At 34.8% G+C, this 27,890-nt stretch overlaps 4 protein-coding genes and 1 long non-coding RNA gene across 12 annotated transcripts; 4 read left to right on the top strand and 1 right to left on the bottom strand.

The window, feature by feature from the left end:
* Positions 1-897: 897 nt before the first annotated feature.
* LOC117933086 (26S proteasome subunit RPT4-like) lies at positions 898-7,573 on the top strand. 5 transcript variants are annotated; one of them, XM_034854458.1, is made up of 13 exons: positions 898-978; positions 1,476-1,760; positions 2,542-2,663; positions 2,777-2,865; positions 2,950-2,985; positions 3,231-3,324; positions 4,348-4,412; positions 4,562-5,058; positions 5,167-5,221; positions 5,902-6,470; positions 6,608-6,743; positions 6,820-6,891; positions 6,999-7,573. In XM_034854458.1, exons 2-13 carry the CDS (start codon positions 1,540-1,542, stop codon positions 7,242-7,244), a joined length of 2,202 nt encoding a protein of 733 aa, XP_034710349.1. In that variant the 5' UTR covers positions 898-978; positions 1,476-1,539; the 3' UTR covers positions 7,245-7,573. The 5 variants fall into 5 exon arrangements, with proteins under 5 accessions (XP_034710349.1, XP_034710350.1, XP_034710351.1 ...); XM_034854459.1 differs by having other exon boundaries at positions 924-1,004; XM_034854460.1 differs by lacking the exon at positions 898-978 and adding an exon at positions 1,011-1,253.
* A 152-nt stretch (positions 7,574-7,725) lies between these two features.
* On the top strand, positions 7,726-8,156 carry LOC117933042. Its single transcript, XR_004654276.1, has 2 exons — positions 7,726-7,812; positions 7,960-8,156. It is a non-coding gene; the product is annotated as an uncharacterized LOC117933042 (long non-coding RNA).
* An 876-nt stretch (positions 8,157-9,032) lies between these two features.
* On the top strand, positions 9,033-14,835 carry LOC117932965 (probable 26S proteasome regulatory subunit 10B). 3 transcript variants are annotated; one of them, XM_034854294.1, is made up of 15 exons: positions 9,034-9,147; positions 9,399-9,665; positions 9,743-9,864; positions 9,963-10,051; positions 10,144-10,179; positions 10,263-10,361; positions 11,593-11,636; positions 11,765-11,856; positions 11,952-12,016; positions 12,116-12,612; positions 12,701-12,764; positions 13,084-13,652; positions 13,806-13,941; positions 14,024-14,095; positions 14,204-14,835. In XM_034854294.1, the coding sequence occupies exons 2-15, from the start codon at positions 9,448-9,450 to the stop codon at positions 14,447-14,449; spliced, it is 2,349 nt and encodes a 782-aa protein (XP_034710185.1). In that variant the 5' UTR covers positions 9,034-9,147; positions 9,399-9,447; the 3' UTR covers positions 14,450-14,835. The 3 variants fall into 3 exon arrangements, with proteins under 3 accessions (XP_034710186.1, XP_034710185.1, XP_034710184.1); XM_034854293.1 differs by having other exon boundaries at positions 10,263-10,362; positions 11,570-11,636; XM_034854295.1 differs by lacking the exon at positions 14,204-14,835 and having other exon boundaries at positions 9,033-9,147; positions 10,263-10,362; positions 11,570-11,636; positions 14,040-14,094.
* Positions 14,836-15,594: 759 nt separating this feature from the next.
* Positions 15,595-19,252, top strand: LOC117933043 (F-box protein At5g52880). Of its 2 annotated transcripts, none has more exons than XM_034854395.1 (6): positions 15,595-16,067; positions 17,356-17,510; positions 17,679-17,754; positions 17,969-18,171; positions 18,756-18,901; positions 19,021-19,252. In XM_034854395.1, the coding sequence occupies exons 1-6, from the start codon at positions 15,883-15,885 to the stop codon at positions 19,141-19,143; spliced, it is 888 nt and encodes a 295-aa protein (XP_034710286.1). In that variant the 5' UTR covers positions 15,595-15,882; the 3' UTR covers positions 19,144-19,252. The 2 variants fall into 2 exon arrangements, with proteins under 2 accessions (XP_034710286.1, XP_034710285.1); XM_034854394.1 differs by having other exon boundaries at positions 15,596-16,067; positions 17,679-17,766.
* Positions 19,253-20,230: 978 nt separating this feature from the next.
* On the bottom strand, positions 20,231-22,190 carry LOC117934017 (reticulon-like protein B5). Its single transcript, XM_034855612.1, has 5 exons — positions 21,905-22,190; positions 21,088-21,268; positions 20,864-21,005; positions 20,712-20,781; positions 20,231-20,630 (listed from the first exon to the last, which is right to left on the bottom strand). Exons 1-5 carry the CDS (start codon positions 22,104-22,106, stop codon positions 20,461-20,463), a joined length of 765 nt encoding a protein of 254 aa, XP_034711503.1. The 5' UTR covers positions 22,107-22,190; the 3' UTR covers positions 20,231-20,460.
* Positions 22,191-27,890: the final 5,700 nt, after the last annotated feature.

The following is a 27,890-nucleotide window of genomic DNA, read 5'->3' as shown; positions in this document are numbered from 1 at the left end:
AGATGGTGATCTATTCTAAGGATAGTGTTTGTTACACTTCAGTCGATAAGTTTTTATTCTTATTAATTTTGTTATTTGTTTGTGTCTTTTGGACTAGTCATTTGTTTCTATACCCTTAAAACCTAACAATTTTAAAGTTGTTTTATTAAAAATAAATAATATATGTAAGATATAATTTATGACAACCAATAATAATATTCAAAAATTTAAATGTAGGATGTATTCAATGATATAAAAGAAATGATAACATATGTATTGATATTTTTTATTTTAAAACATTGATAATTTTAATTATAGAATTATATTTATTTTGAATTTAATTATTACGTAAAATACATTATATTTGAAATTAATTTATTTACAATAATTTTATTCTAATTAATTTATAATATAATTACATTTATAAACCTTAGATATAATGGTGGTTCGTGATGCGTACACCCTAAGCAAGGTTGGCTTAATGGTGGGGCCTTTCATTTCATGCATGGAATCAAGGGTTTAATGCCTACCGGGCTGGGCTGTGGTGAGTGCGCATGAAGGCCATCCTTTGGGCCGGTCCATGGAAGCCCAATTCAGAATTTTAAAAACCACCCCTTTTTATAATTTGACCGATATTTCGCTTCGGGATTGACCAATATCCGATATTTTGACGAAATTTTCCGGAATTTCAAACCTTGACCGTGTGCATAACTTTAGCCCTATACCTGCTCTATAATAATACTATTATAATTACCAATAAAGCAAAAAAGGCCAAAGCAATGGACCCGATCGACTTCGGCGTCAACGGCAACCCACCACAAGTCAGCCCAAACATAATATGACACCTATTAAAATATATATATATATATATATAATAAAATTATAAAAAAAGAAGGAAAACCAGTCCCTAGTTACACACCTGTCCAAACTGGTACACCAATGGCGTGCCAATCAGAGATTCATGCATTCCTGTGTTCAAACCTCTACCATACTGGAAGGGTAGGCTGAAAATTCCAACCCCAAAAGTACTTCTCAATCTCTGCCAAAAATTTCTCGGGATTTTCAAACATATTCTGCCATCAACACTGCTCATAGTATTACCTTGTCCTAGAGTGAAGTTTTTTCTCCAACGTACATTTTAGTGGTCTTTTGTTTTGTTTCAATCATCATTGATTCCATTTTATCTTGGTGTGAAACCCTCTGGGTTCCTGTTTCTCACGTGGGTGTGTTGAGTGGTACTACCATGCCATTTATCTGGTGTGAACACAGATGTGGTGAGGTTGAAGTTTTCCACAGAACAATCATTTTTTTTTTTTATTATAAAGAGGAATTTGGGTGATGGGTTTGAATTGTTTTTTTTTTTTTTTCCTCTGGTATTTTCCATGTGGATTGAGTATTGAAGAAGTGTGATTAGTGGGAAAGAGTAGAAACAAGTGTTGTTTGTTTAATTGCTTCTTAGAATTGAGCTTTGTTTTCTGTTTGTTTTGTCTGCTAAGGTTGGATAGAGGAGGGTATAGTCTTTTTTGGGAGAGAATTTGAGGTTGGGGAAGGCCTGAAGTAATGGAACAGAAGCAAATCTTGCTGTCTGCTCTGAGCCTTGGGATCGGTGTTTCGGTTGGCCTTACTTTGGCCTCTGGACAGACAATGAGCCGATGGACCGGGCTGCTGAACTGCTCGGCAGGCGCAATTACAGAAGCGCAGCTTGAGCATGAGCTACGGGGACAGGTTGTGGATGGAAAGGAAAGCAAGATCACATTTGAGGAGTTTCCTTATTTCCTCAGGTAATGATTCATTACTTGCATATGTATTGTTTGTTCTTACGTCTATATGAAAGGTTGTATTAGAGAAAATTGTATGCTGCATATGCTGCTTCTGTCACTATGTACTGCTATCACAGTACTGGTTCTTCTATACCCTTTTGAAATTCCTTTAATAATCTTCTTTTGGGGATTCTGATTGATGGGGGTTTCATTTTTTTCCCCCATATTTATATTTCTTTTTGTTTTGTTTTTTTTTTTTTTTTTTGTTTTTTGTTTTTGTTTTTTTTTTTTTTTTTTTTTTTTTTTTTTTTTTGTTTCATATTGCTGGTTTGTGTCACTCAATTGTATAGTGAATATGGAAATTTTCTGTTTGATTTTCCTTCTCACCAATTAGCTATTGCATTTGCCTCTGCAGCAATCAAACTGTGATTTTTCAGTTTGGGTACTAAGCTTCATTATTTAGATTTAATGGACTAAAGAGAAGAGTAGTTATTTGGGGATTAGGGTCCCTTTGTTGAGGTACATATGTTTAAGACTTTGTCTGAAGGTCCCTTACCTAACGAAAAAGTTCAGACTAGGATGCAATTTGGGGTGATTTGAGTTTTCTTGTTAAATGGCCTAAGATCACTGTTATTTTGAAACACAAAATAAATGTTGATGGTGCATATTCTGAAGTAGCTATAGAGCACTCTCATATTGTTCTAGTTTACATAGACACTATAATTCTAAGCATATTCATTACAATGTGATCTCTTTTTATATTTATTTTAATGTTGTTCCTTTCTATCAATGGCTACAACAGTAAGCAGACACGAGGATTACTGACAAGTGCTGCACATGTTCATCTAAGGCTCTCTGACTTTTCTAAGTACACCCAGAAACTTATGCCTGCAGGCAGGGCTATTTTGCTCTCAGGACCTGCTGGTATGTTGTCTGGAATATGTGATCTGATATGGATATTTATGTTTCTTAGTCCTTTTAATTGGCCCAATTTGGTTGCCTTTTGCTTCATTTTTATTCTTGTTTATCTTCTGAAGAACTTTATCAGCGAGCACTTGCCAAAGCTTTAGCACAATTCTTTGAAGCAAAGTTGCTGCTGTTGGATGTTAATGACTTTTCTCTAAAGGTGAAATATGCACTAACTCAATCTTCCTCAAATTTAGCTTTTGATACTACATCACTAAATCTCACTATGATTGGCATTTCTCAGATGCAGAGCAAATATGGTTGTCCCAGAAAAGAATATGTAAGCCTTCGCTGAATTATTCTGATGATGAAAGTGTATTTCTTTGTTTGCTGAAAATGAAAGTGCCTTTCCATCCATGAATCCTTGCATTCTGATTTAGTAGGGTTGATCAAGGTTAACCATGTAACATTGCAATCATCATTCTTTGTTGTGAACTAAATATTGTTCATTCCAGCACTTCATGTTTAACTTGCCCTGCGTTTTCTAAGTGGAGTATTTCCTGAACGGGTGGCTTCTTTTTGTAGTCTTCCAAGAAGTCCATCCCAGAGACGACATTGAAGCAAATCTCTAGGTTTCTTGGCTCTTTCTCAACCCTTCCCCAAAGAGAAGAAACCCAAGGTATTAATAGAATTGCAGCTCCTAATATTTAAAACTTTAATTTTGATACAAGCTCAGTTAAAGTGGTACAACTATGTATGTTATGCCAACTTACGCTTAAGCTAAAGTCCTAACAATGTCCATATAACTCATAATAGACAGAGGAGGAATAACTATGGTTTTAAAGATGCTTTTGTAGTTAGCACTGATCATTAGTCGTGATATACTACACCTTTTTATTTGAACCACACATTACATTCTTTTAATGAACTTCAACTCACACCTTTTGATTTTCTTTGGTGTCTTGTTCTTTTTACTTCTTGTCGATTCTAATTTCTCCACAACTTAGCTTTGATCCCAACTTCTAATACAGACACATTATCTAGGCAAAGCACTGGTGCCAATATTAAGTCAAAGTATGGTAGACCGCTTACACTCTTAATTCTGCCGGCCCCTAAATAATTGGGATTCAATGGTCATCTATTTAGGTATTGAGTCCCATGTATCATTTCTAAACCTGTAGCTATATGCATTTGCAGAAGTATGGATCCTCCACAGCATTGTGGCTGTGCTTCTACTTCATCTAATGTGAGCACCATTCCTCCCAATGTACTACTACAAGTTCAGGTTACGTCTTAGAACTAAATTGGAATACTCTTGGTTTCGTCTGCATCACTGTCATTCAATGACAGATCTATAAGAATTCCACATTGGATGGATCCTATGAGGGAGATTATCCCTGAACCATCTCAACCTCATGAACATATCCAATCCCAACTATTGAGCATCCATTATATACATTATTTTTCACCAAATAGATCAATGAATATGATTTGTCCTAGGTATAGCACATCCAATGCTATGAACTTTTGTTCCAGGAATATTTATTTTGTCCCTCTTACTCCTTTGAATGTCGTCTCTTTTACATTTCATACAGTTTATTTCTTTACTTTTTTCTGTTGTGTATTTATAGTTTTAAGTCTGTTTGTTTAAAAAAATTACTGGAACTAGATGTTATCTTACTGCTGCTCATTTCTTTTGTAGCTCATATCAAGTGCACAAGCAACTGGGCTTTTGACGAGAAACATCTTTTGCAGTCGCTTTACAAGGTAATCTAAGAATAAGTTTTCTGTTCTAAATCTGACAGTCTTATCAGATTCATTTATGATCTCGTTCTGATGATGCTTTATCATGATTGAGAGTGACAAATATTGCTTATTTTAGTTACTGACAGGCAGATGTGTTATATTACTAACAGGTCTTGGTTTCAGTATCGGAAACATGTTCCATGATTTTATACATCAGGGATGTTGACAAGCTTCTTCTGCTATCAGATAGATTTTACAAATTGTTCCAGAAAATGTTGGACAAATTATCGGGATCAGTTCTGATACTTGGTTCCCGCATGTTAGACCCTGATGATGAGGACAATGAAATGGATGAAAGGGTGAGTCTTTTATTCCCTTGCAATATTGAAATCGAGAAACCTGAGGATGAGACTCATCTTGATAGATGGGAAGCCCAACTGAAAGAGCAGACAAAGATGATCCAGTTTCAGGACAACAAAAATTATATGGCTAAGGTGCTTGCAGAAAATGATCTTGACTGTGATGATTTGGATTCAATCTGCTATGCAGACTCTGAAATTCTAAGTGATTACACAGAAGAAATTGTAATATCTGCAATATCTTATCATTTGTTGAATAACAAAGATCCAGAATACCGAAACGGAAAGCTTGTCATATCTTCTAAGAGGTAGATACAATTGTTTCTATGCTTGTGTCTTCTTTTGCTTCTTTATTTATTTATTTATTTTTATTTGAAACAAAGTTCCATATAAATATTCTTGTGGCCCTGGTACAGTTTGTCCCATGGATTGAGTTTATTCCAGGAAGACGCACCAAATGCTGAATCTAAGGTTCGTTCTACATCTCAACATTCTACCATTCAACAATCTGAGCATAGTGTGAATGATATTGACCCTTAACAGCAACAATGTGCTTATTGGTATGCTTCTGTTTTCTATTGAATCTTGTGGGTGGATGCTTTGAATTTTAATGCAATTGAGATTCTTAGTCTGTCACTCTGTTCTGAAAGTTTAACAACAAAGTTAAACAGAAGATGATGCCAATTTTGTAGATTTCTCTGTTGCATACTGTAAAGAGGTTCCCTTGCATTTGTTTTTCCTTTTTGGTGAAAGAAAATTTTACCAAGAAAATTTTCCAATTCCTTAAGGTTGTGTTTGATTTTTGGAAAGTTTGAGTGAAAACGTGAGGGAACAAAAATAGAGAGGAAAAGTAAAGGAAAGAAAAAGTGAAGAAAAATAAAAAATAAATTTAAAGTCAGTAAATTATTTTCATATCTTACTTCAAAGTCATTTAACTTATTTAGCTCTTTTATAAAAAGATTAAATAATTTAAAAATATATAAATTTTGTACTAATTTTAATTATATTTGATTTTCTTTCATATTTCTAAAATAAAATCAAACATGAGAAAATAATTTTTTTTAGTATTTTTTTTTATTCCTTTAGTATTTTCTGGAACCAAACATGACCTTACTCTTCTAATTGCTGTTGTTCTTATTGTTTCCCTGTAGGTATTTCCACGTTGCAATGAATTTGAGAGTCGTATAAGGCCAGAGGTTATCCCACCAAATCAGATAGGAGTGACATTTGATGACATCGGTGCCTTGGATGACATTAAAGAATCACTGGAGGAGTTGGTCATGTTCCCTCTTCAAAGACCAGAGATCTTCAAGGGTGGGCTTCTTAAGCCTTGCAGGGGGATACTACTCTTCGGGCCTCCTGGTACTGGAAAAACGATGCTGGCAAAGGCTATGGCCAATGAAGCTGGAGCAAGCTTCATCAATGTCTCAATGTCCACCATCACTTCAAAATGGTTTGGTGAAAATGAGAAGAATGTTCGAGCTCTGTTCACACTTGCGGCAAAGATCTCCCCAACTATTATTTTTCTGGATGAGGTTGATAGCATGCTTGGGCAGCGACTTGAATTTGGAGAGGATTGTAGTATGCGAAAGATTAAGAATGAATTCATGACACATTGGGATGGACTACTGACAAAAGCTGGTGAACGAGTCCTTGTTCTTGCTGCAACCAACAGGCCATTTGACCTTGATGAGGCGATTATCAGGCGGTTTGACCACAGGTAGATTTGCATATTGTGTTACACTCAGCATCATTTTCATCCTTTTACTCTGAAGCTATGGAGAAGGATATATTAAAGATAGATGAATGTGTCACCATGCTTTGAGTAGGCAAACTAATGGTATCTGTGATGAACAGAATTATGGTTGGTCTACCATCTGTGGAGAGCAGAGAGATGATCCTGAAGACTCTCTTGGCTAAAGAACAAGCCGAGGATCTTGACTTTAAGGAGCTTGCAACCATGACAGAAGGTTATACTGGAAGTGATCTTAAGGTTTGTACTTCTGATGGCAATGATGAATTGATTAAGAATCAGCTGTGTTGACTCTTGGGATTAACAATTGAAACAGAACTTGTGCATGGCAGCAGCTTATTGTCCTGTAAGGGAGCTAGTGCAACAAGAGAGAATGAAGAAGGATAAAGTAAGAACTCTCTTAACTCTTCCAAGTATCATTTTCTTCCTTCTCGCTTTTTCCAACAAGTTTTCCATGGTAGATCAATGGTGTTTTTCTGATTTTTCTTTTCACAGAAAAAGAAGCAGAAAGCTGATGAAGGAAAAAGCTCAGAGGATGCTTCGGGTACCAAAGAAGAAGCCAAAGGGGAAAAGGTAATTGTTCTGAGACCCTTAAACATGGAAGACATGAGGCAGGCAAAGAATCAGGTTGCTCCTAGTTTTGCTTCTGATGGAGCGGCAATGAACAAGCTGAAGCAGTGGAATGAATTGTATGGAGAAGGCGGTTCAAGGGAGAAGGAACAGCTGACCTACTTTCTATAGGGCACATCCTATAGGAAGTTTGGGAAGCCAGAAAGCCCTTCACCTGAAACCAGCTAGATATGGGCATGCAACATTGAATTGAAAGCAGTAGAGTGAGATGGGCAAGGAAATCTGGACAACCCAGAGAAAGCTTGAATATCCTTCATATTGGTTCCTTGCTTATGTATATCATTCTTAGAGGGGAGTTGTCATTATTTATTAACAGGCCATTCTACAAAATATAAACAAACTGCCACCAGTTTCTGGGTATTTGTTAGTAATGTTTTTGTAAATGTTTGCTACTTGGAGATGCCAATGGATTTGCAGAAAGTGAGAGGTTGTTTGGAAAATGTTTTCAAAAATAGTTTTTTCCTAGCGTAGTTGGAACTTGGAATGTCCCCACACTGCACTCTATATTTTTAAATATATTTTAATAATAATAAAACAAAACAAAGTAGCAAAGCAGAACAAAACAAAACAACGCACCGTTATAAGTAGCCCTCGAAGAACAGAGAAGTGAGAGAAGAAAGAGCGAAGGAGGCAGAGATTGATGCCATTTCTGCGTCCAAACTCGTACCATGCGAAAAGGGTAGGCTCTAAATACCAACCCCAGAAGACCCTTCTCAGTATTTGCCAAATTTCTCTGAGTTTTCAATCACATTCTGCCATCAACACTGCTTGTTTGTGTGTTTGGTTCTTGGGATTGAGCTTTGTTTTTCTGTTTGTTTGTGTGTAGTTTGTTGGTGGAGGCCTAAAGGGAGATGGGACCGAAGCACTTTTTGTTGTCTGCGTTGAGCGTGGTGGGTGTTTCGATTGGGCTTCGGTATGCTTCTGGACAGACTGTGGGCCTACGGAGGGGTGTGAATGGCTCCGGGGAGCTATGGCTTTTGTTCCTTTTTTTTCTAAATAAATCATTTCAAATGATTCTCTCAATTTAAATTTTTAAAAGTGATTCTCAATGCACTAGAGATGAGAGTTGGGGTTTAAAAAATTAGAACAACTATTATTTTCACCATAAAAATGATACAATTATGAAATCAAATGATTCAAATTACATTTGGTGTGAAATAATAATAATAATAATAATAATTTTTTTTTTAAAATTTGATTTATCCAATGAAATATTAAAATAAAATCAAATATAATTAAAATTAGTTAAAAATTTAAAACTATATAATCTTTATATATATATAAAAAAAATCGTAAAAAATAATTAATTTTTTTTTTCTATTTTCCAAAAATAAAGCATTGGGCAAAAGTATCGTTTGAGAGGATTTTCCATTTGTCATTCATGATTGTGTTAGAATACTCACTAGAGACGAGACTAAAAATAAAAATTTACTTAAATCAAAGCTTACAATGGTTAGAATTTTGAATTCTTTGATGTGTTATGGTTTGTCTTCATTCGTATTTTAATTTTTCCTAAAATGATATGCACTTAAGATCTTTGGTTCTTTCGTGCAATCAAACACATCCTAACGCTATCCACTCGTCATGTATTTCGGTGTCGACCTGGTCACTGCCCAACCGCACTTACAAGATCACACCAACACTATCTATCCATATATTAATATTTGATGTCGGCATATATACAAATATTTGATGTCGGCATGGCTTAAATTTTCAGTACAGTCTAAATTTACTATTACAAATCATGTCCTAAATAAAAATGGCAGTTTCAAACGTTGGGAGGAGTGCACTGACACGCAGGAGAGGGGAAAAGGGCGCTTAATCCGATCTGTCCCACTTTCAAAACCATGCTAAAAAACAAAAATGAAAATATATATATATAAGTAGCCCCGGAAGAACAAAGAACACAGCCAAATTCTCAGTTATAAACCTGTCCAAACAGAGATTCATACATTTCTGTGTCCAAACCTCTACACTTTTCTAGTGAGAAGTTTCTTCATCAACGTGCTTGTTGGTGGGTCTTTTGTTGAGTCTCAATTCTTCTTAGTATATATGAAATTATGAATGTCTGTGAGGTCATGTTTCTAGGGTGGGTGTGTTGAGTTGTGACAGTATGCCACTTATCTGGTGTGAAAACAAATGTGTTGGGGATGAAGTTTTTCAGAGGCCTTTGGTTGATGGGTTTGTGTTGAATGCTTGTTTTAGTGTGATTAGTGGGCAAGAGTATAAACGACTGTTGTTTGTTTTCTGTTTGTTTGTGTTAAGGTTGGATGGAGGAGCCGCGCGCATAGTTTCATGGTGGAGGCCTCAAGTGATGGAACAGAAGCACATATTGTTGTCTGCCTTGATCGTTGGGGTGGGCGTCTCGGTTGGCCTTGGTTTGGCTTCTGGACAGACAGTGTGTCGATGGACGGGGCTGAAACTCTGGCCGGACGCAATTACAGAAGAGCAGATTGAGCATGAGCTACGGCGACAGGTCATGGATGGAAGGGAAAGCAAGATCACCTTCGACAAGTTTCCTTATTTCCTCAGGTGCGTAATGATTTATTACTTCCATATGTAATATTGATATTTACACAAACTAATGTAGTTGTCAATGGCCATGACAGTAAGCAGACAAGAGTGTTACTGACAAGTGCTGCACATTTCCATCTAAGGCAGTCTGACTTTTCTAAGCACACCCGAAACCTTACGCCTGCAAGCAGAGCTATTTTGCTCTCAGGACCTGCTGGTATGCCGTCTAGACTATGTGATCTGACCCTGCATTTGGATATTTAACTATGGTTCTGAGTCCTTTCAATGGCCTAATTAACTTGGTTGCCTTTACAGAACTGTACCAGCAAACACTCGCCAAAGCTCTAGCTCATTTCTTCCAAGCAAAGTTGCTGCTGTTGGACCTTAATGACTTTTCTCTGAAGGTGAAATTAATATGTAGAGACTCAATCTTCCTTAAATTTAGCTTTTCATACTGTATATATCGCTAAATCTTGCTATGATTGTCATTTCTCAGATGCAGAGCAAATATGGAAGCCCCAAAAGAGAATCTGTAAGCATGTTTCTTTGCTTGGTGAATAAAAATGCCTTTCCATCCATGAAGACTTCCGCTCTCATTTAGTTTTCTTTTCGTAGTCTTCCAAGAAGTCCATCTCAGAGGTGACACTGGGGCCGATGTCTGGTTTTCTTGGCTCTTTCTCAATCTTTCCCCAGAGTGAAGAAGAAGAAACCAAAGGTACTATCAACAGAATACCCTCCTTAATGTTCATAAGAATCAAGTTGTACAACTTGTGGTTTGTAGAGTGCCTTGTGATTTTTCTTTTATTGTTTTTAACTTTTTGTGGCTAGCAATTGACCTCAAAGCTATAGCTTTTCGGCAAATTACGTGTACTAGTGCCAACTTAAACTTAGGCTAAAGACCTTGCTACCCTCTCACCTGAATTCTTTATTGGGCTTGCAATTGGGCCTAATTAATGAAGAAATAAACATTGGCAAGGTTCAAACATATTATTTTCTATTGGGGTGCAACAATATTACTCTTTAAGTTCAAGGATGGATCACCTAAATGATGACTCTTAAAATAGGCCCACGGGGTGTGATGTTAAATACCATTAAAGGTTTGACCTACCCTCATTGACCTCTAATTGGTTTTCAGATGAGATAGTCAAAAGTTCGATCCAAAAATTAATATCAAAGTTAGGGTCATGAATTCGAGTTACAAGAGTGTCATGTTGAGGGAGGGATTGTTGGGGTGTAACAATGCCACTCTTAAGCTTGAAGATGAGTCACCTAAATGATGACTCTTAGAATAAGCCCATAGGATGTGATGTCGAATGTCATAAAAGATTTGACCTATCCTAGTGACCATCAATTAGTTTTCAAATGAAATTGTCAAAACCCGATCCAAAACCTTCCATAAATCATGGCACTACCAATTGACCTAAATATTTAAACTATTAGGTAACGTGCCAACTATGTATGTCATGCCAACTTATATTTGGGTTAATCTATAATACCTCATGTCCTAGGCAATCTTTTTTAGTTTTGCACATAGGCTTAATAAATGGAGAAATAAAGAGTGGTTACAATAAAAAGAATAACCTCTTGGAAACCAAAGGTCCTGATGCCATGTTAGGTGACCAATTGATCCCAAAGCTAGCTTAATGTGTATGTCGTGTCAATATTTTACACTTGGTGCTAAAGCCCTAACAATTTCCATATATAGTTCATAATATTTTGTTATTAGGCAGAGGAGGAATAACTATGCTCTTAAAGATGCTTAATTTTGTTGTTAGCATTGATCATTAGTCTTGATATACTACACCATCTTAGTTGATCCAGACATTACATTCTTTGAACCAACTTCAACTCACGCCTTCTGATTTTCTTTGCTGTCTTGTTCTTTTTAACTTTTTGTTGATTTTATTTTATCCGCAACTTAGCTCGGGTCAGGACTTCTAATGCCGGCACATTGTCTAGGCAAAGCAGTGGTGCCCATGTTAAATCAAGGTATGGTAGGCCACTTGGACTCTTAATTAGTTATACGGGCCTCAAACAATTGGGCTTCAATGGTTGTCTATTTTGGTATTAAGTCTCTCATGCATTACTTCTAAACCTACACCTATACACATTTGCAGATGTATGAATCCCCCAAAGCATGGTAGGAATGCTTCTACTCCATCTAATACAAAGAACACTGTTGTTTCTCAACGTGTTACTACAAGTCCAGGTTACTAGTTTTGTCCTAAGAAGAGAACATCCGATGCTATGATGTTATTCTCTGGAAGTAGATGTTATTCTTACTGCTGCTCATTTCTTTTGTAGCTCATTTCAAGCGCACAAGCAACTGGGCTTTTGATGAGAAGCATCTATTGCAGTCACTTTACAAGGTAATCTATGAGGAATCGGTTTTCTGTTCTAAGTCTGAGAGTCCTAGCTATCACATTCATGCTTGATCTTGTTTTGATGATGTGTTATATTACTAACAGGTCTTGGATTCAGTATCAGAAACATGTCCCATTATTTTATACCTCAGGGATGTCGAGAAGCTTCTTCTCCAATCAGAAAGATTATACAAATTGTTCCAGAAAATGTTGGGTAGATTATCAGGATCAGTTCTGATACTTGGTTCCCGCATGCTAGACCCTGATGATGAGGACGAAGAAATGGATGAAAGGGTGAGTCTCTTATTCCCTTACAATATTGAAATCAAGGAGCCCGAGGATGAGACTTGTCTTGATATCTGGGAAGCCCAACTGGAAAAGGAGAGAGAGATGATCCAGTTTCAGGAAAATAAAAATCATATTGCTGAGGTGCTTGCAGCAAATGATCTTGGCTGTGATAATTTGGGTTCAATCTGCCATGCAGACTCCATGATTCTAAGTGATCACATAGAAGAGATTGTAATATCTGCACTATCTTATCATTTGATGCATAACAAAAATCCAGAATACCGAAATGGAAAGCTTGTCATATCTTCCAAGAGGTAGATACAATTGTTTCCATGCTTGTGTCTTTTTAGCTTCTTATTGTAGACAAAGTTTCATATAACTACAATTGTGGCCCTGGTACAGTTTGTCCCATGGATTGAGTATATTCAAGGAAGACACACGAAAGACAAATGCTGAATCTTCTAAGGTTTGTTTTACATCTTGACATCGACTCTTTAAGTCTTAACTGTATCAATGTGTTTTATTTGTATGCTGCTTCTGTTTCCTACTGAATCTTGTGGGTATTCACCCACAAGATTTCTTTGAGATGCTTGGCATGTCACAAATGCCACTTTCTTCCGAAAGTTTAACAACAAAGTAAAGAGAAGATGATGCAGATTTTGTAGATTTCTTTGGTGCATACTGTAAGGAGGTTCCCTTGCATTTGTTTTCCCCTTTTTGTTGCAGAAAATTTTACTAAGAAAATTTTCCAATATTCCCTTACTCTTTTAATTGTTTCCCCACAGTTGGTTCCACCTTACAATGAATTTGAGAGGCGTATAAGGCCAGAGGTTATCCCAGCAAATCAGATAGGAGTGGCATTTGAGGACATTGGTGCCTTGGATGACATTAAAGAATCTCTTCAGGAGCTGGTTATGCTCCCTCTTCAGAGGCCAGACCTCTTCAAGGGTGGGCTTCTGAAGCCTTGCAGGGGGATATTACTCTTCGGACCTCCTGGTAATGGAAAAACTATGCTGGCAAAGGCCATTGCCAATGAAGCTGGAGCACGCTTCATCAATGTCTCAATGTCCACCGTCACTTCAAAATGGTTTGGTGAAGTTGAGAAGAATGTTCGAGCTCTGTTCACACTCGCAGCAAAGATCTCCCCAACTATTATTTTTGTGGATGAGGCTGATAGCTTGCTTGGGCAGCGGACCGAAGTTGGAGAGCATTATGCTATGCGACAGATTAAGAATGAGTTCATGACACATTGGGATGGACTACTGACAAAAGCTGGTGAACGGGTCCTCGTTCTTGCTGCAACCAACAGGCCATTTGACCTTGATGAGGCGATTATCAGGCGGTTTGAGCACAGGTAGATTTGCATATTGTGTCACACTCGGCATCATTTTCATCATTTTACCTCATTTAAACTAAAGCCGTGTTGTACGGAGAAGGATATATTGAAGATAGATGAATGTGTCACCATGCTTCGAGTAGGCAAACTAATGGTATCTGTGATGAACAGAATTATGGTTGGTCTACCATCTGTGGAGAGCAGGGAGATGATATTGAAGACTCTCTTGGCAAAAGAAAAAGCAGAGGATCTTGACTTTAAGGAGCTTGCAACCATGACAGAAGGTTATACTGGAAGTGATCTTAAGGTTTGTACTTCTACTGATATCAATGGTGAATTGATTAAGAATCTGCTGTTGTGTTGACTCTTGGGATTAATCGTTGAAACAGAATTTGTGCATGACAGCAGCTTATCGTCCTGTAAAGGAGCTACTACAACAAGAGAGATTGAAGGAGGATAAGGTAAGAACTCTCTTACCTCTTCCAAGTATCATTTTCCTCCTTTTCCCTTTTTCCAACTAGTTTTCCACAGTAGAGCAAGGTCTTTTTTTCTGATATTTCTTTTCACAGAAAAAGAAGCAGAAAGCTGATGAAGGGAAAAGCTCAGAGGATGCTTCGGGTACCAATGAAGAAGCCAAAGGGGAAAAGGTAATTGTTAAGAGGCCCTTAAACATGGAAGACATGAAGCAGGCAAAGAATCGGGTTGCTGCTAGTTTTGCTTCTGATGAAGCAGTAATGAACAAGCTGAAGCAGTGGAATGAATTGTATGGAGATGGCGGTTCAAGGAAGAAGAAACAACTGGCCTACTTCCTATAGGCCACATCCTATACACACATCAGCAGCAGCAATACTATTCTCTGTGAGAAGGAATGAGAGTTTGGGAAGCCAGAAAGCCCTTCACCTGAAACCAGCTGGTTATGGGCATGCAACATTGAATTGAAAGCTGTAGAGTGAGATGGACAAACAAATCTGGAAAACCCTGAGAAGCTTGAATGGGGTTGGTTTAGTTTATCCTTCATATTGGTTCCTTTGGCTTTAGTATATCCTCAGTTGTCAGTATTTATTAAGAAGCCATTCTACAGAATACAAAACAAACTGCCACCAGTTTCTGGTTATTTGTTAGTAATGTTTATGTAAATGTGTGCTACTTGGAGATCTCTATCCATTTGCAGATAGTGCTGGAAATTAAGGCCTTTGAAAAATGTTGTCAGAAAATTGTTTTTGAAACTCGAAATGTTTTAAAAAGGGTATTCTATATTTTTAAATTTAAAATATATTTTTTAATAGTTCTCATATTTGTATAATTACTTTTTAAAAATAGTATTAAAAAATCAAATGAAAATAATTAAAAACAGCTACTAAAAGTGTTATCTGAAAACACTCAACCCTGTTTAGTATCTGTTTTCAAAAACGGTTTTAAAAATTGTTCTCTAATATTTTATAACATCGAAGTCTCCTTGGAAATTTGAAATATTTTAAACTTAATTTTAATATTTTTAATATATATTTTATTTTTATAATTATTTTTTAAGGAATAGTATTAAAAAACAAATGAAAATAAGTGAAAATAATTAAAAATATTATGAAAATAATATATTTTTTATTTTTAAGAATAAAAAATAGAAAATAATTTTTTTCTAATGATAAATGTGTTTTCTTATTTTTTTATTTTGAAAAACAAAAAACCATTTTTAAAAACATTTACTCTTATATTTTATTTTTAATAACAAAAAACCTTTTTTATTTTCTTGTTGTCAAACACGAGTTCATACATTTTTATTTTTACTTTTTTAAAAAAGAAAACTATTTTAAAAAATAGTTTTCAAAAATAGTGTTAATGTAAATTAGATTGTATGAGGTTCAAGGAATTATGGAAAGAAGGAAAAAAATTATGTAGGGCTTCTTAAATAAATGCATTAGGTTTCTAAATTTAGTATTTAAATTTATAAATGTAAAAATTCGAGTATAATTCAAACTCAACCCAAGCTTGAAGAATCAAAAGTTGGATCGCACTTGAGGTAAAGCACCTTGGATCCAACCTGCGCCCCTAATCTCATTGAGGAAAATTTTTCGGAGTTTGCAAATTTTCTTCACCACCCTCAAAATCATTTTCCCTTTTAAGCAGGACGGGAAAGAAAAGAAAAGAACAGGGGAAAAAAAAAGTGGGTGTTTTCCTCTGCTTGCGGGTTTTTTCTTGTTGATCCCAGCAATGGAGTAGCTGTATTGTTTTCAGAATTTCATGAAATAAGATGAGTACCCCATTGGAGAGATACCAAAAACTCGGTCTGAGAGACTCCCTCCCTCGAATCTATCAATATCCGTTCGTCTGCAAAGAGTTGAGCTTCATTCTCAGAGGCGCTTATAATAAACTCCCCAAAAATCTCCAGTCTCTCGTCTTCCAAGATACCCTCGCTGCTTTTCGTCTCCTTCCCCAGTATGTATCCAATTTTCCCATATTTCTTTTTTGGTATTGCTTATTAGGTGAATTTCAATCAATACCCGGTTCGTGCTTCTGGGTTTTGTGATGCCTCCAATTTTTATATTTCAGTACCCAGTTATTGATTTTGTTTTCAAATTGTTCGTTGTGTGGGTTTTGATACCCAGTTCGTGATTGCGGATTTTGTGATGGTCCCAGATTGTGGATTCAAAATTGGTTTTGATTTTTCATGTTTCATATTGTTCTGTTCATAGTTCTTAACAATTTTTTTCTTTTTTTTTTTATCCTTTTTTGAATTGTGGTTCTCTGGGTTTTGTAATAGCTGCAAGGTGTGAATTGGGAATTAATTTTGAAATTTTCGTGGTTGAAGCTGCATTTATTCCTATAGATTTCTGGTAATCGGAAGTGGATCCTTATTGAATATGATTTAGCCCCTTTGACTATGTTGAATCAGTATTTGTTGGGCTGTTTACTTATAAGCGATCTTCCAACAAATTGTTGAGAAGTTGGTTTTATATTCTGAAGGGGCTTTTATTTAGCAGCCAAATCTAATGAATTGTTGGAAAAATCAATTTTTATATGCCATCTGAAATTCTTGAGCCTTCCTTTTGAGTAGGCAGTCTGGGAACTTTGAGATGAAAGCTCTGATTCCTAGCAGAATATGGAGTTTGCCTAAAAAATTTGCATTTGGAAGCTCAAATGATTTAATTCAGGATTGATTTAGTTGTTTCATTTTTCATCATATAAGCACTAACAAGCAAAGTTGCAGCTTGACCTTTTTTTTAATTTTTTTTTATGCCCAAATGAGAAGTGTGATGATTTATGCAAAGCGAATATTGTCGATTGGTAAATGTATTAAGATGGTGGCAAAACCTTGGTTTTAAAAGTAATTTAGAATTATTAGTGCTTAAAATTGATGATCTAGATGTTCCAATTTGTGGACCGAATAGTTGAGTATATGCATGCATATATATTTGAATATGTCTATATAAGTAATTATCACTATGTCTCCTGAAAACATACCTCTGTTTTTATGGACCATGGATTTGTCTAAACCATGAGAATTTAAAAGATTTCTATTCAGTGTAAACCAATTTCATAGGCATATAAAAGTACTAAGGATTTTACTTAGTTATCCTGTTTAAGCTGAAACTAATAGTAAAAGTTGGTTTTAAGCCCAGTAATGGCCTGCAAATGTGGGGCATGGCTCAAGTGCTTGGACTTATTAACTATCTCTATGTTGGATAAAATTTTATTAATTGTTTAATGGTTGTTTCAATCCTAGAATGCAGACACAGAGTGCTGTTTCAGCAGCTAATCTCCTCCTGCAGAGTGCAGAGGCTGTGTTGCCAAAGCAGAAGAGAACTCAGGCAGTTACAGAATTTAAGCATGCAAAGGTTGCTTGCAAAAGGCGCTCTAAAGCTCGACAGGAAGAAGAAGGTAATATTTAAGTTAAGAAATGGCTTGGGTTGATTTTGTCTTAATTTGGTTGTGCTTGGGTAAGCTACCAACCCAACCCAACTCGCTTAAGTTGCAGTCCTAAACTTATGTGTACTGATTCTATTTCTGCCACACATGGACCGTCTCGATCTTTTTCCTTATTTTCAGGTTTGGCCCATCTGCCTCAAGATGTTCTTGTGCATATCTTCGGTTTCCTGGATATGCAATCCCTACTTTCTGTTGGGTTAGTCTGCTGGTAATCTTTTCTTCCTTTACCATTCACAAAATTAAAGATGAGTTGTAAGTTCCCGACATGTCTTAGTTTACCATGCCATGCCCATTAGTGGCTTCCTCTAAGGATTAAAAGCACTGCCTGGTATATGATTTTGCTAAATCGTCCCCCATCATCAAATTTTCTGCAAACTTGTTGGTTTAATAACCTTTGAATGTTTGTGAAGGTCATGGAACTCAGCAGCAAGCGATAACTGTTTGTGGCAGTTGCAATATACTATTTGCTTTGGTAATTCTGAAGATATTTCCAAGATGAAAGGGCACAGGGATGGTGAACTAGTTGAAGATAAGGAAGAAACTAATCTAAAAGAGGACATTGCCACGAGAACCGGTATTGACTGGAGAGATGCCTTCAAAAGAAAATATATAGGTATGCTACTCTATTGTCTTTCAAGATCTCTAGTTCAGTTGGATTTGTTGTGAAATACATGTTGCAAAAATGAATCCATGCAGCTGGGCAAGCTCACAGTTGGGTTGCCTTTTGGTTTGTTCACATTAGGCTCTGCCCTGCTGAAATGTTCATTTTGCACTTCTGCACTTTTGTCAATGAAGCACACACAATTTCAGTAGTATATAATCTATCGGCCTTTTGACTGGTTATGGAAATTTTGTGTTTTTTGTGCTTTGGTTTGCTTTTTCTACTTGAATGATCAAGGACATTGGCTAATAAAAGATGGGTTTGATGGAACTTGGATTCAAAAACAAAGCTCCATAGTCTTTGAAGAGAGAAGATTGCTTGATAGTCAAAAAGTATCAGAATAAGCTGATTCATACAACAAAAATCAGTGTAGAGAGTCCCTTAGAAGGGAGAGCATATTCTTCCCAAGTAGCAAAACATTGGAAAAACCAGTATTTACCGACTAATCTAGTTTGGACTAACTATTTTGTCAAAACTAAACAAAAAAGAATGAAAATATTGCTAGCTAATATAACGATTATCTGACTGGATTTCAGGCAAGCGGGCAAAACGATTCACATCTAATAGGGGATATTGCGGAGTTTGCCACACGATAGTTTGGCTCAGTAACATGAAATGTCCTAAAAGACACCCTGGAGTGAAGTCTGAAAATCAGCAGATTAAGCCTGTATCACCTCAGCAGGTAATTTTCGTATTCGTGGTATTTTCCGTTTCTCCTTGCTGTGTCCAGCAGGAATCTCAGCATTGGCAGAATAACCGATAACTCGTATTTCTTGTTGTTGACATATTCTTTGTTTCCAGATTGTTGAATATATATTGGATGATTCTTTGTCAATGACATCCTCTTCGGATAGTGATAGTGATTCGGAAGGAGGGTTGCTCTCCAAGCTGTGGACTTATCCAAGGTACATTGGTATTGATTGAAAGCTGAAAACACTATGTAAGGAAGGTATAAAACACTACATTTTGTTGAATTTTATTTGAGAAGAATGAATGGATGGCATTGGAGAATTGCAAAAGCTGGGGACTGTTTGAGAATGTTTTCTAAGTTTGTTTGGAATTTTGGAATGTTAGCGCTCTGTTTTTTATGTTCTAAATATTGTTTAAAAATAATTTTTATTTTTAATATTTTTATATTTGTCTAATTATTTTGGAAAACAATTAAAATATGTTTTTTTTTTAAAGAAGAAAAAAAAAACCATGGGGAACATTTTCTAAAATAGTTCTTAAAAAAATAGTTTTTAAAAAGAATTTTAAAAACAAGTCTCTTAGGCTATGTTTACTCAAAAAATTTGAGGGAAAATGAGGATAAAAGAAAATTAAGAGGAAAAATAGTAGTGAATAAAAAAATTAAAGAGAATACGTATATCATTAAATAATTTTAATTTTAAAATATATATAAATTTTTAATTAATTCTAATTATATTTGATTTTTTTTCTAATGAAAAAAAAAATTATTAAATCATTTTTTTATTTTTTATTTTCTTAATTCCTTATGAGAATCAAACCATATTTTCTAATAAAAATTTATTTGAAAACATGAAATGTTTTCTATATTTTTAAAATTAATTTTTATTTGTAATGTTTTACTTATATTTTTACATATAATCATTTTCTATATTTATATAATTACTTTTTACAATAATCCTATAAAAGAGAAAACAATTAAAAATAATTAAAATAAATTCTAAAATTTTTTTATAATTAATTATTTTTAAAATTTCTAGATACAAGTGAAAACAATTAAAATATATATATATTTTTTAACAAAAACACCTTGTTTTAAAAAAATTGTCAAAAAATTATTAAATATAATTAAAATAAGTTCTAAAAAAATTTAGAATTAATTATTTTTAAATTTTCGGTCTAATAGGACTCCCAGTTACTGTGCACGATGGTGCTCCCCGCCGGTTCTTGGAACGATGCGAGCCGGGCCGGGCCCCGATTCAAAAAGATGAAGAGCCAAAAAGTATAAATAGGGGGTTAAAAATTCCCCATCCCATTGGGGGCGGAAAACGAATGAGCTCTTTTGGTGGTTACAAAGAAATCAAATTGAGACGATGTGCCGAAGCAGAAGGCAAAGAAAGAAGGGGCAAACCCCAAGAACGCTGCCTTGTGTCATAGCAATGTCAATACATGAATGCCAAACAGGCTCTATAGTAGCTCTAAAGTGAAGCATGACCTAAAACTATTACTTATCAAAACCCTAAAACAGTGGAATCCAATGATACTCATGAAAACCTAAGACATCTTCCTGACCTTCAACACGTCTCCAGGTCGTCCTTTGAGAACCTTCTCGCAAAGGAGTCTGTACTGGTTTTTGATTTCGGTCTTAACTTTCTCAGCTGACGAATCCACTTCATCCTCATACTTCTCGTAAATGACAGGCACCGTGTGTAGCAAAACAAACACTGTCTTCCGATACTCAAAGTTAAATGAGGATAATTGTGAAAAAATTAAGAAAATAGATGACTACTAATTGAATTCCTTACATAAGTAGAACAAGGTGATGAAGTTACACCATCTCCCCACAGCTGACAAAACCCATAATCCAGCAGTGACCTGATAATCAGAAACACGGTTCAACCCCTACTAGAGGGCTTGTTTAGAAATCACAAATGCAAGAGAATGAAAATCAACGTACCGCAAGAAACTGCTTCAAATGTCTCCCGGATGCAATGTTGTGCAGTGAAGTTAGACCTCGGTTGATTGCATATAGCAGGGCAGAGGTAATCTCCATGACAGCTTTCTCAGGAACTCCAACCACTGGGATGTTTGGAGGTGACCTAGGTATGGAACACAGAAAAAGTGAGAATGCAAATCAATTTGAATCGTACAAGAGAATGCATCACAAAACCGACTACTTACTTCTTGATGACGATGGATGCATTGGACCACAGGAAAAGGGATGCCAAACTGAGCATTAAAATGTGGCATAGTAGAGGAAGCAATTGGTATTCAAGCATTTCAAAGAGAACCCAAATTGCTGTGGCGCAGCCGAGCACACTGGCTGAAATTTTCTTATTTCTCCACAGGAAAACATCAGCAGCTGCACCAAAAAAAAATAAAAAATGAATGTAAGATGATATAATCAGATTCATGCTGCGACTACAGAAATTTAATCATATGTTTTTGGAATCATTTTCAAGAATGTTTTTGGATGCGACAAACACAAGAATGAGACTGTAACAAGCGTGGGAACAAAGTTCAAGGACTGTTCCTCGCAGATTTTCTCCGATCAAATCTGCAACCACTATTCTCTGCAAATCCTTATACATGTCTACTCTAGCATCGTGAAAAGATCATCAATCAAATCCACATGACCAATCAGAGAGTAGAATAACATGCGGATTCGACCAATACATTGCCGAGAAAATGTAGGAAAGAAAGAAAATAAATGAAAACAAGTTTCATCGTTCGGATTAATTGCGTTCACTTCCTTTTTAAGTAATTCATTTATATGAAACAACCTAATTCAATTTTTGTTTTTTCTTTCCTTTATTTTCCTCCGGTTTCTCCCGAACCAAACGCCGCAAAACCAAAATGCCCGTCCACATAGACCAAAAAAAAGAGGAAAATAAAGATACCAAAATCCTCTATTCGAAAATCATTTATAAAACCCTAATATCACGATTCAATAAACTCCATAAAAGACGTGTTTATATTGATAGAGAGGTGGGCATACGTTTTCCACCCCCTAGGACCTTGTGAAGAGGCTTTTCCCTTCCGAAAAGCCTGTAACTCTTCGATTTCACAGCCTCCACCAGCGACTTCTTGCCGTCCTCGGAGTCTGACGACGAGGGCGAGTCATGGCCATGAAGCTTTGCGGTTATCTTTTCCATCACCGACTCCATGGCGGATTCGGACTCGCCCGCATGATCGGCCATCAGACTCCGGCAAGCAATCTCTGAAGTAAAACCTGGCTGCCGGGGACAAAACTTAACGGCGACTGAGTGAACGCTGAGAGCAAGAAAAGACTTGAGCCGTTTTTAAGGGGGGAACCCGAGCCTGAGGTTCGGAGTCCGAGTCTAGTAGGCTAGCGAATATAACGGAACCCAATGAAATGCAGGTGTTAAAAATAAAAAAATAAAAAGATAATTAACAAATATTTATCCGTTTTGTGCCGTTCGAGGTTTTCGGAGGTGACATTGACGGCGGTCTTCTTCTTGTTTAGTTATTTAAAAATTTCACAGTTTACTCCGTGAAGTCGCCGGCCAAATTTATCCCAGATCATTGACACGTGGCAAAAAGTGAATGGTGGGATATGGAATTATGGTTACTTTAGTGGTGTACGGACACAATAGCATGATGGTATCAGTATCACCAGACGCCACCTGACATGATTCGATATTTATTAAATGTTAAATGCTACGTACCATAATTTACAAAATAAATAAATAAAAGATTAAAAAATTTAAATTTCTTTATCAGTTATTAAAATTTTAAAATATAAAATAAATTCATTAAATTTTATAAACGAGTTATATATATATATATATATCTTCAAAATTATATTTGATCTCATAAATATATATTTTATATATTATTAAAATAAAATAATTTAAAAAATAAAAATAATAAATTTTTCTCAAATGATTTAATGAATAATAAATATTAATATTTAATATATAATAAAATATTAAATATTTAATATTCAATTGAAACTTTGTAAATTGCAACAATGCAACCCATTGTGGGAGACTATCTACGGCGTGGACGTCCTCATCAATTGGTGGTGTCGGGTCTGACGATGTTGCAGTTAGAGCGTGGAGGTTGGATGGAGAGCATACATCAAAATAAGGTCATTTTAAGGGCTAAAGATAGCTTTTGAATTGTTCCATTTAGGGAGAATCACTCGATCAATTGATTCACCAGATTGATTGTCGGTTCTGATAGGTCGAGATCGGTCCAAGGCCTAGACAATTTAAAATATCGAATCAAACCATTCAAATCAAAATAATGATTGATCGAAAGTCGGATTAATCCATTCGATCTAATTTTTAAAACCATGATATATATCATAAAATAAAATAAAGTAAAGATATTTCAAGTGATAAAAAGTCATTAAAAAATTAAATTGAAACCCAAAAGAAAAAAAATTAAACTCATTGTAAGAATGGATTTTCCCTTTTCTTTTTTTATTGGTTTTTTATGTTAAAATATATTTGTGTTAATATATAAGGGAAGAAAAAAATTTATATTTATATGATTTTTCATTTTTATCATATTTATAAAATTGGATAAAGTTTAATATAATCGAGGCTGTATTTCAAAATTCTCCCCTTGAATAGACTTAAATTTAAAAAAATTAAAAATTAAAAATTTAAAAATTTAAAAAAAGAGAGAAAGAAGAACATTGTTGAGAATCTCATCACATGAATGAGAAAGTACGTGCAACCCACTTGTGAAAATCAGCATTCAGCAGAACCATGCTCCCCACTACTAATTTATAATATTTAATCACTTCTTCAAAATATTCTATTCTCAAAGCAATAACAATTTTTTTTTTTTTTTTCAATTTAGAATTGCTTTGATTCCATGGGGCTAATTTAGTATTTTCACTTGTTTCCAAATGTTTTTAACTGACAACAAATTCATCAAATTTAGGATCATGAATGATTTCCCTTGCATTATATTAATCAACATCAACATGTTACCATGATTACAACTGTAGGTGCAGGTGATAGACATGAAATGAATGCTGGGAAAATTGGTGAGAAAATGAATCAGAAGGGAGGGGAGTTGAAGGAAGCTCACAGTAGCTTACAGCCACCTTTAAGTCATGTTTGGCTCAACAAGGGGGAGAGAATTGTTCTGGGTATATATTCCAATATGGTCTTTAGTGGGAAAATGGTACACTTTGGAGAAGTTGCTTTCTGGGCATCCAAACAAGTGTCGTGGGTGAGAAAGATTTGTCCACTGCTTGGATCAGTGTGATTTCTTTGATAGCCAATAACATGGGCCTTGGTAGTAATCTTCCAAATCAACCTAGAGTTATGTTCTAAGGCCTCATGCGTTCTAAGGCCTGATTTTTAAGCCTAGTCTCCATATTTGTCCAACACTATGTATCATTTTGTTGTTATGTGTTCAGCCCAACAGCCCCTCTTGCGTTCACATTGAAATGCGTGTGGCAATACTAAGGGATATTTTTGTTTTCCTAAGTTAGAATGTCACGATTCTTCTATATTTGTTTCAAGCCCATTGCATTTGCGGTTTCTCTCACGGCTTTAAAACCGTCTAACCAATTCAGAGACCTTTATTAGTATTAGAGATTTCTTCTCCCCAAATCAAAACTCACCTTCCCATATATAGATTTGACACCTTCGTCCGTCCATACGTTGCAAGATATGTTCGACTCTACGTACTTTCTAGGGTAGGATTGACTCTAATATTACTATCATAACCCACTTATAACGGGTAAAGATTATCTTTGACAATATTGGATAAATATTATCGATGTCAATGTTGGGTAAATATTGTTGATGCCAACATCGAGTGAATATTGTCAATGTCATTATTAAGTGAATATTGTCTACTTTTGGCCCTTAATCTTTATGGTTGCCTTCATAACTTTAAAACACGTCCAACTAATTCAAAAGGTATTTTAGTTAGATCGATTTGAGAATCTACTTAATTAGAACCCCTTTTAGTAATGTTATGTGAAATTAGGTTTTAAAGTAATCAAAATAATTAAGTTGACCCCAGTCTCGATATAGTATAATTACTAGGATCAAACCTTTTACTTAAAGTTATAGACCCAATTTTAGGTCTCCTGGAAGTTGTGACATGCTAAAATAAATAAATAAATAAATAATCAAATCGTAAGGTTTAAGTTTAAATCAACTGCTTTAAAAAAAATGAAGAATTTATTTCTCAAATATGATTAGGTTATTCTTTTTAGATATAATCAAATCACTTCTAAATTTCACCATACTACTTCCGACACAACCAAATTATATAATTCAGACTAAATTATTTTTCACGCCCGATGGATTAAATCTCATGGTACTATACCGTGTTTACAACACAAAGAAACCCTCTTTTAACGACATAATCATGTCTCCTATAAACTATTAATTTTTTCTCAAAAGACAAATACTATTATGCTTATTGGATAAACTTCTTACCTCTATGTCTTAACTGTTAAAACTTGGTAATTTAATTTAATTAAAGATTTGTGTTCCAAAGCATCATAGCAAAGGTGTGGTAGAAGATTGTTCCTCATCAATGGCCTGAATTACATGTAGGTGGATAAGAATCTCTAACAATTAGTCTATAAAGGGTGAAGAGTAGGTGACACAAAAGGAAGGAGACAACCCCCTCTAAAAATAAAAATATATACATATTTTAAAAGGTTGTGTTCACAAAACTTTTTCTTACTTGGTTCAAAAGGGATGATGAATGAAAAACATGTATGGTCAGAGAACATAAAGATTGAAGAATAACTAAGATTTGATTCAAAAGTACCTTGAACCACTGCCTAACTATGGAATAATTAAGTTAAAGCTTTGTCTTAGTCATCCACTTGTAAATAGCAAACACAAAGACCCCACCATTCATAAAAATTCCTTGGAGAGAATCATTTGACCAACCAACCATTCAGTAAAATTCTAGTGAGAGCCCAACAACCACAGACAGATGAAGTACAAAAGTTCAATGGTAGGCTCTGATTTAGAGCATAAGGTATTGGGTCTTGGGGGGACTCCTATGATCCGCCCTGGGATGACAACAATGTAAAGAAAAAAAGAAAAGGGTAAATGTGGGGTGACCTCTTCCCCCTTTAAAGTAAAAGTTGGCAAAAAAAAGTTCCAAAAGTTGTGACTTATATCATGATTTAGGGTGCAGAATCTTATAACTTAATCATGATGCCACGAATCGAATATGACTATTCAATTGTTATCTCTAGGCCCTAATAGATTATCTACATGACTAATGTCCCGATAATGTAATGTATTTTGTCGGTAGGGTCACTTTTCCAAAGACAAGGAGTCCTAAGCTTATGCCTCTTTGTATGCTATAATTGTCAAAGAAGATCAAGATTATAGGGTTTAACAATATAGGTAATGATCGATTTATGGTGTTGGAATAGTGACTATAGTTTATTGTCTTACTACTCAATTAGGAAAACCCCTAAAAAGCCGATGATCCTACTACTTAATTAAAGAAAAACCCTAGGAAGCCGACCAACGAGATTTTGGACCACCATAGGTGAAACTTAAACTAAGGGATGTTAGATCAAATTTACCCTACACATTGCATACAAAATAATCACCTTCATAGAATCTTGTATAATTAGGATGTTGGTGGCTTATTATGTAGAGTAACATGACTAAAGATCACAAATTGTTGTAAGGACGAATATGGTAAGAAAGTTTAGGGATATGTAGTCATAATAGACACTCAACTTTTGACAAAAGGATTGTCAAATCAAGGTGTCTCCAGTGGAGTTCTAAATTTAAACATGTGGGTGCCATCCTCCATCACCATGTTGAGCAAATGAAGCTCTAGTCCCATTCACTACTCACTAACAACTTCAGTTTTAAAAAAAAGGAAGAAACATAACATGGGCAAAATGATAGACAAACCATTAAAAAATCACCATTTCATCATTTTATTATAGCATCAAAAAGAGCTATAGTAACCTATATTCCTCCCTTTTCCTTCCTCTAAATCCACTTTAAAAGGTTTTATGTGAATGATTTTATCATCATTCTCAATATTTTCTTTCTTTTTTGTCTCTCTTTATGTTAGCATCATATGGTTTCTTAAAAATTTTGTCCCGTTAATCCATAGAGACTATTTTGATTAAAAACATTATTCAAATAACTTCGAGCCTGTTTTGTCATGTGATTTAAAAATAATTTTTTGTTTTTAAAAAGAGAAAACTATTTTAAATTTTTTTAACACTATTTGACTTTATTCTTTGAAAATAAAATTTTAAAATAAAATAAAATAAAGAATAATTTTTAGAGAAAAAATCAGAGTTGTTTTTATCAGTTTTTAAAAACAAAAGAAAAATACGGACCTAATTGATTATGTTTTTTAAAACTTATTTTTATAAACTATTTTTAAGTTAAACAATAAAAAATAATTTTTAAAAACAAGTTTCAGAAAATATGATCAAATAGATCCTTAGATTTTATTTGAAAACTACTCTTGAAAATATGATCAAACAGATCCTTAAATCCAATAATCATTCTCCTATTTTTTTAAAAAGTAATTAGTGGTCATGTGATTTAAAACAATTTTTCATTTTTAAAAAGAGAAAACTATTTTAAAATTTTTTTAACACTGTTTGACCATTATTCTCTTAAAATAAATTTTAAAAATAAAGTAAAATAAAGAACAATTTTTAGAGAAAAAGTAAAAGTTATTTTTATTAGTTTTTAAAAACAAAAGAAAAATACGAACACGATTAGTTATGTTTTTAAAAATTTATTCTTACACATTGTTTTTAAGTTAAACAATAAAAAATAATTTTTAAAAACAAGTTTCAAAAAACATTTTTTGACTCATAAAACATGTGTAACAAATTTTTACAAAAATAGTTTTGAAAATCGATTGTTTTAAAATAAATTATAAGACAATTAAAAATATAGAAAATATTTTAAAAACAAGTTAAAAAAATTATTTATTTTTCATATTTAAATCCTCATAAAGGTTGTAATACT

Source organism: Vitis riparia, chromosome 16 (genome assembly GCF_004353265.1).
Source record: "Vitis riparia cultivar Riparia Gloire de Montpellier isolate 1030 chromosome 16, EGFV_Vit.rip_1.0, whole genome shotgun sequence".
Classification (NCBI taxonomy): Eukaryota; Viridiplantae; Streptophyta; class Magnoliopsida; order Vitales; family Vitaceae; genus Vitis; species Vitis riparia.
The sequence above is the reverse complement of the archived record's forward strand: the minus strand, read 5'-3'. Positions and strand labels throughout refer to the sequence as shown.

Coding starts and splice junctions, on each gene's coding strand:
- LOC117932965 (XM_034854293.1), top strand. CDS start 9,448: ATGGAACAGAAGCACATATTGTTGTCTGCCTTGATCGTTGGGGTGGGC. Junction 11,637..11,764: donor GGTGCCCATGTTAAATCAAG/GTATGGTAGGCC, acceptor ACACATTTGCAG/ATGTATGAATCCCCCAAAGC. Junction 12,765..13,083: donor CAAATGCTGAATCTTCTAAG/GTTTGTTTTACA, acceptor GTTTCCCCACAG/TTGGTTCCACCTTACAATGA.
- LOC117933043 (XM_034854394.1), top strand. CDS start 15,883: ATGAGTACCCCATTGGAGAGATACCAAAAACTCGGTCTGAGAGACTCC. Junction 16,068..17,355: donor GCTTTTCGTCTCCTTCCCCA/GTATGTATCCAA, acceptor TTTCAATCCTAG/AATGCAGACACAGAGTGCTG. Junction 18,902..19,020: donor AGCCTGTATCACCTCAGCAG/GTAATTTTCGTA, acceptor CTTTGTTTCCAG/ATTGTTGAATATATATTGGA.
- LOC117934017 (XM_034855612.1), bottom strand. CDS start 22,106: ATGGCCGATCATGCGGGCGAGTCCGAATCCGCCATGGAGTCGGTGATG. Junction 21,269..21,904: donor GGTCCTAGGGGGTGGAAAAC/GTATGCCCACCT, acceptor TTTTTGGTGCAG/CTGCTGATGTTTTCCTGTGG. Junction 20,782..20,863: donor ATTTGAAGCAGTTTCTTGCG/GTACGTTGATTT, acceptor TCTGATTATCAG/GTCACTGCTGGATTATGGGT.
- LOC117933086 (XM_034854458.1), top strand. CDS start 1,540: ATGGAACAGAAGCAAATCTTGCTGTCTGCTCTGAGCCTTGGGATCGGT. Junction 2,664..2,776: donor TTTGCTCTCAGGACCTGCTG/GTATGTTGTCTG, acceptor TATCTTCTGAAG/AACTTTATCAGCGAGCACTT. Junction 6,471..6,607: donor ATCAGGCGGTTTGACCACAG/GTAGATTTGCAT, acceptor TGTGATGAACAG/AATTATGGTTGGTCTACCAT.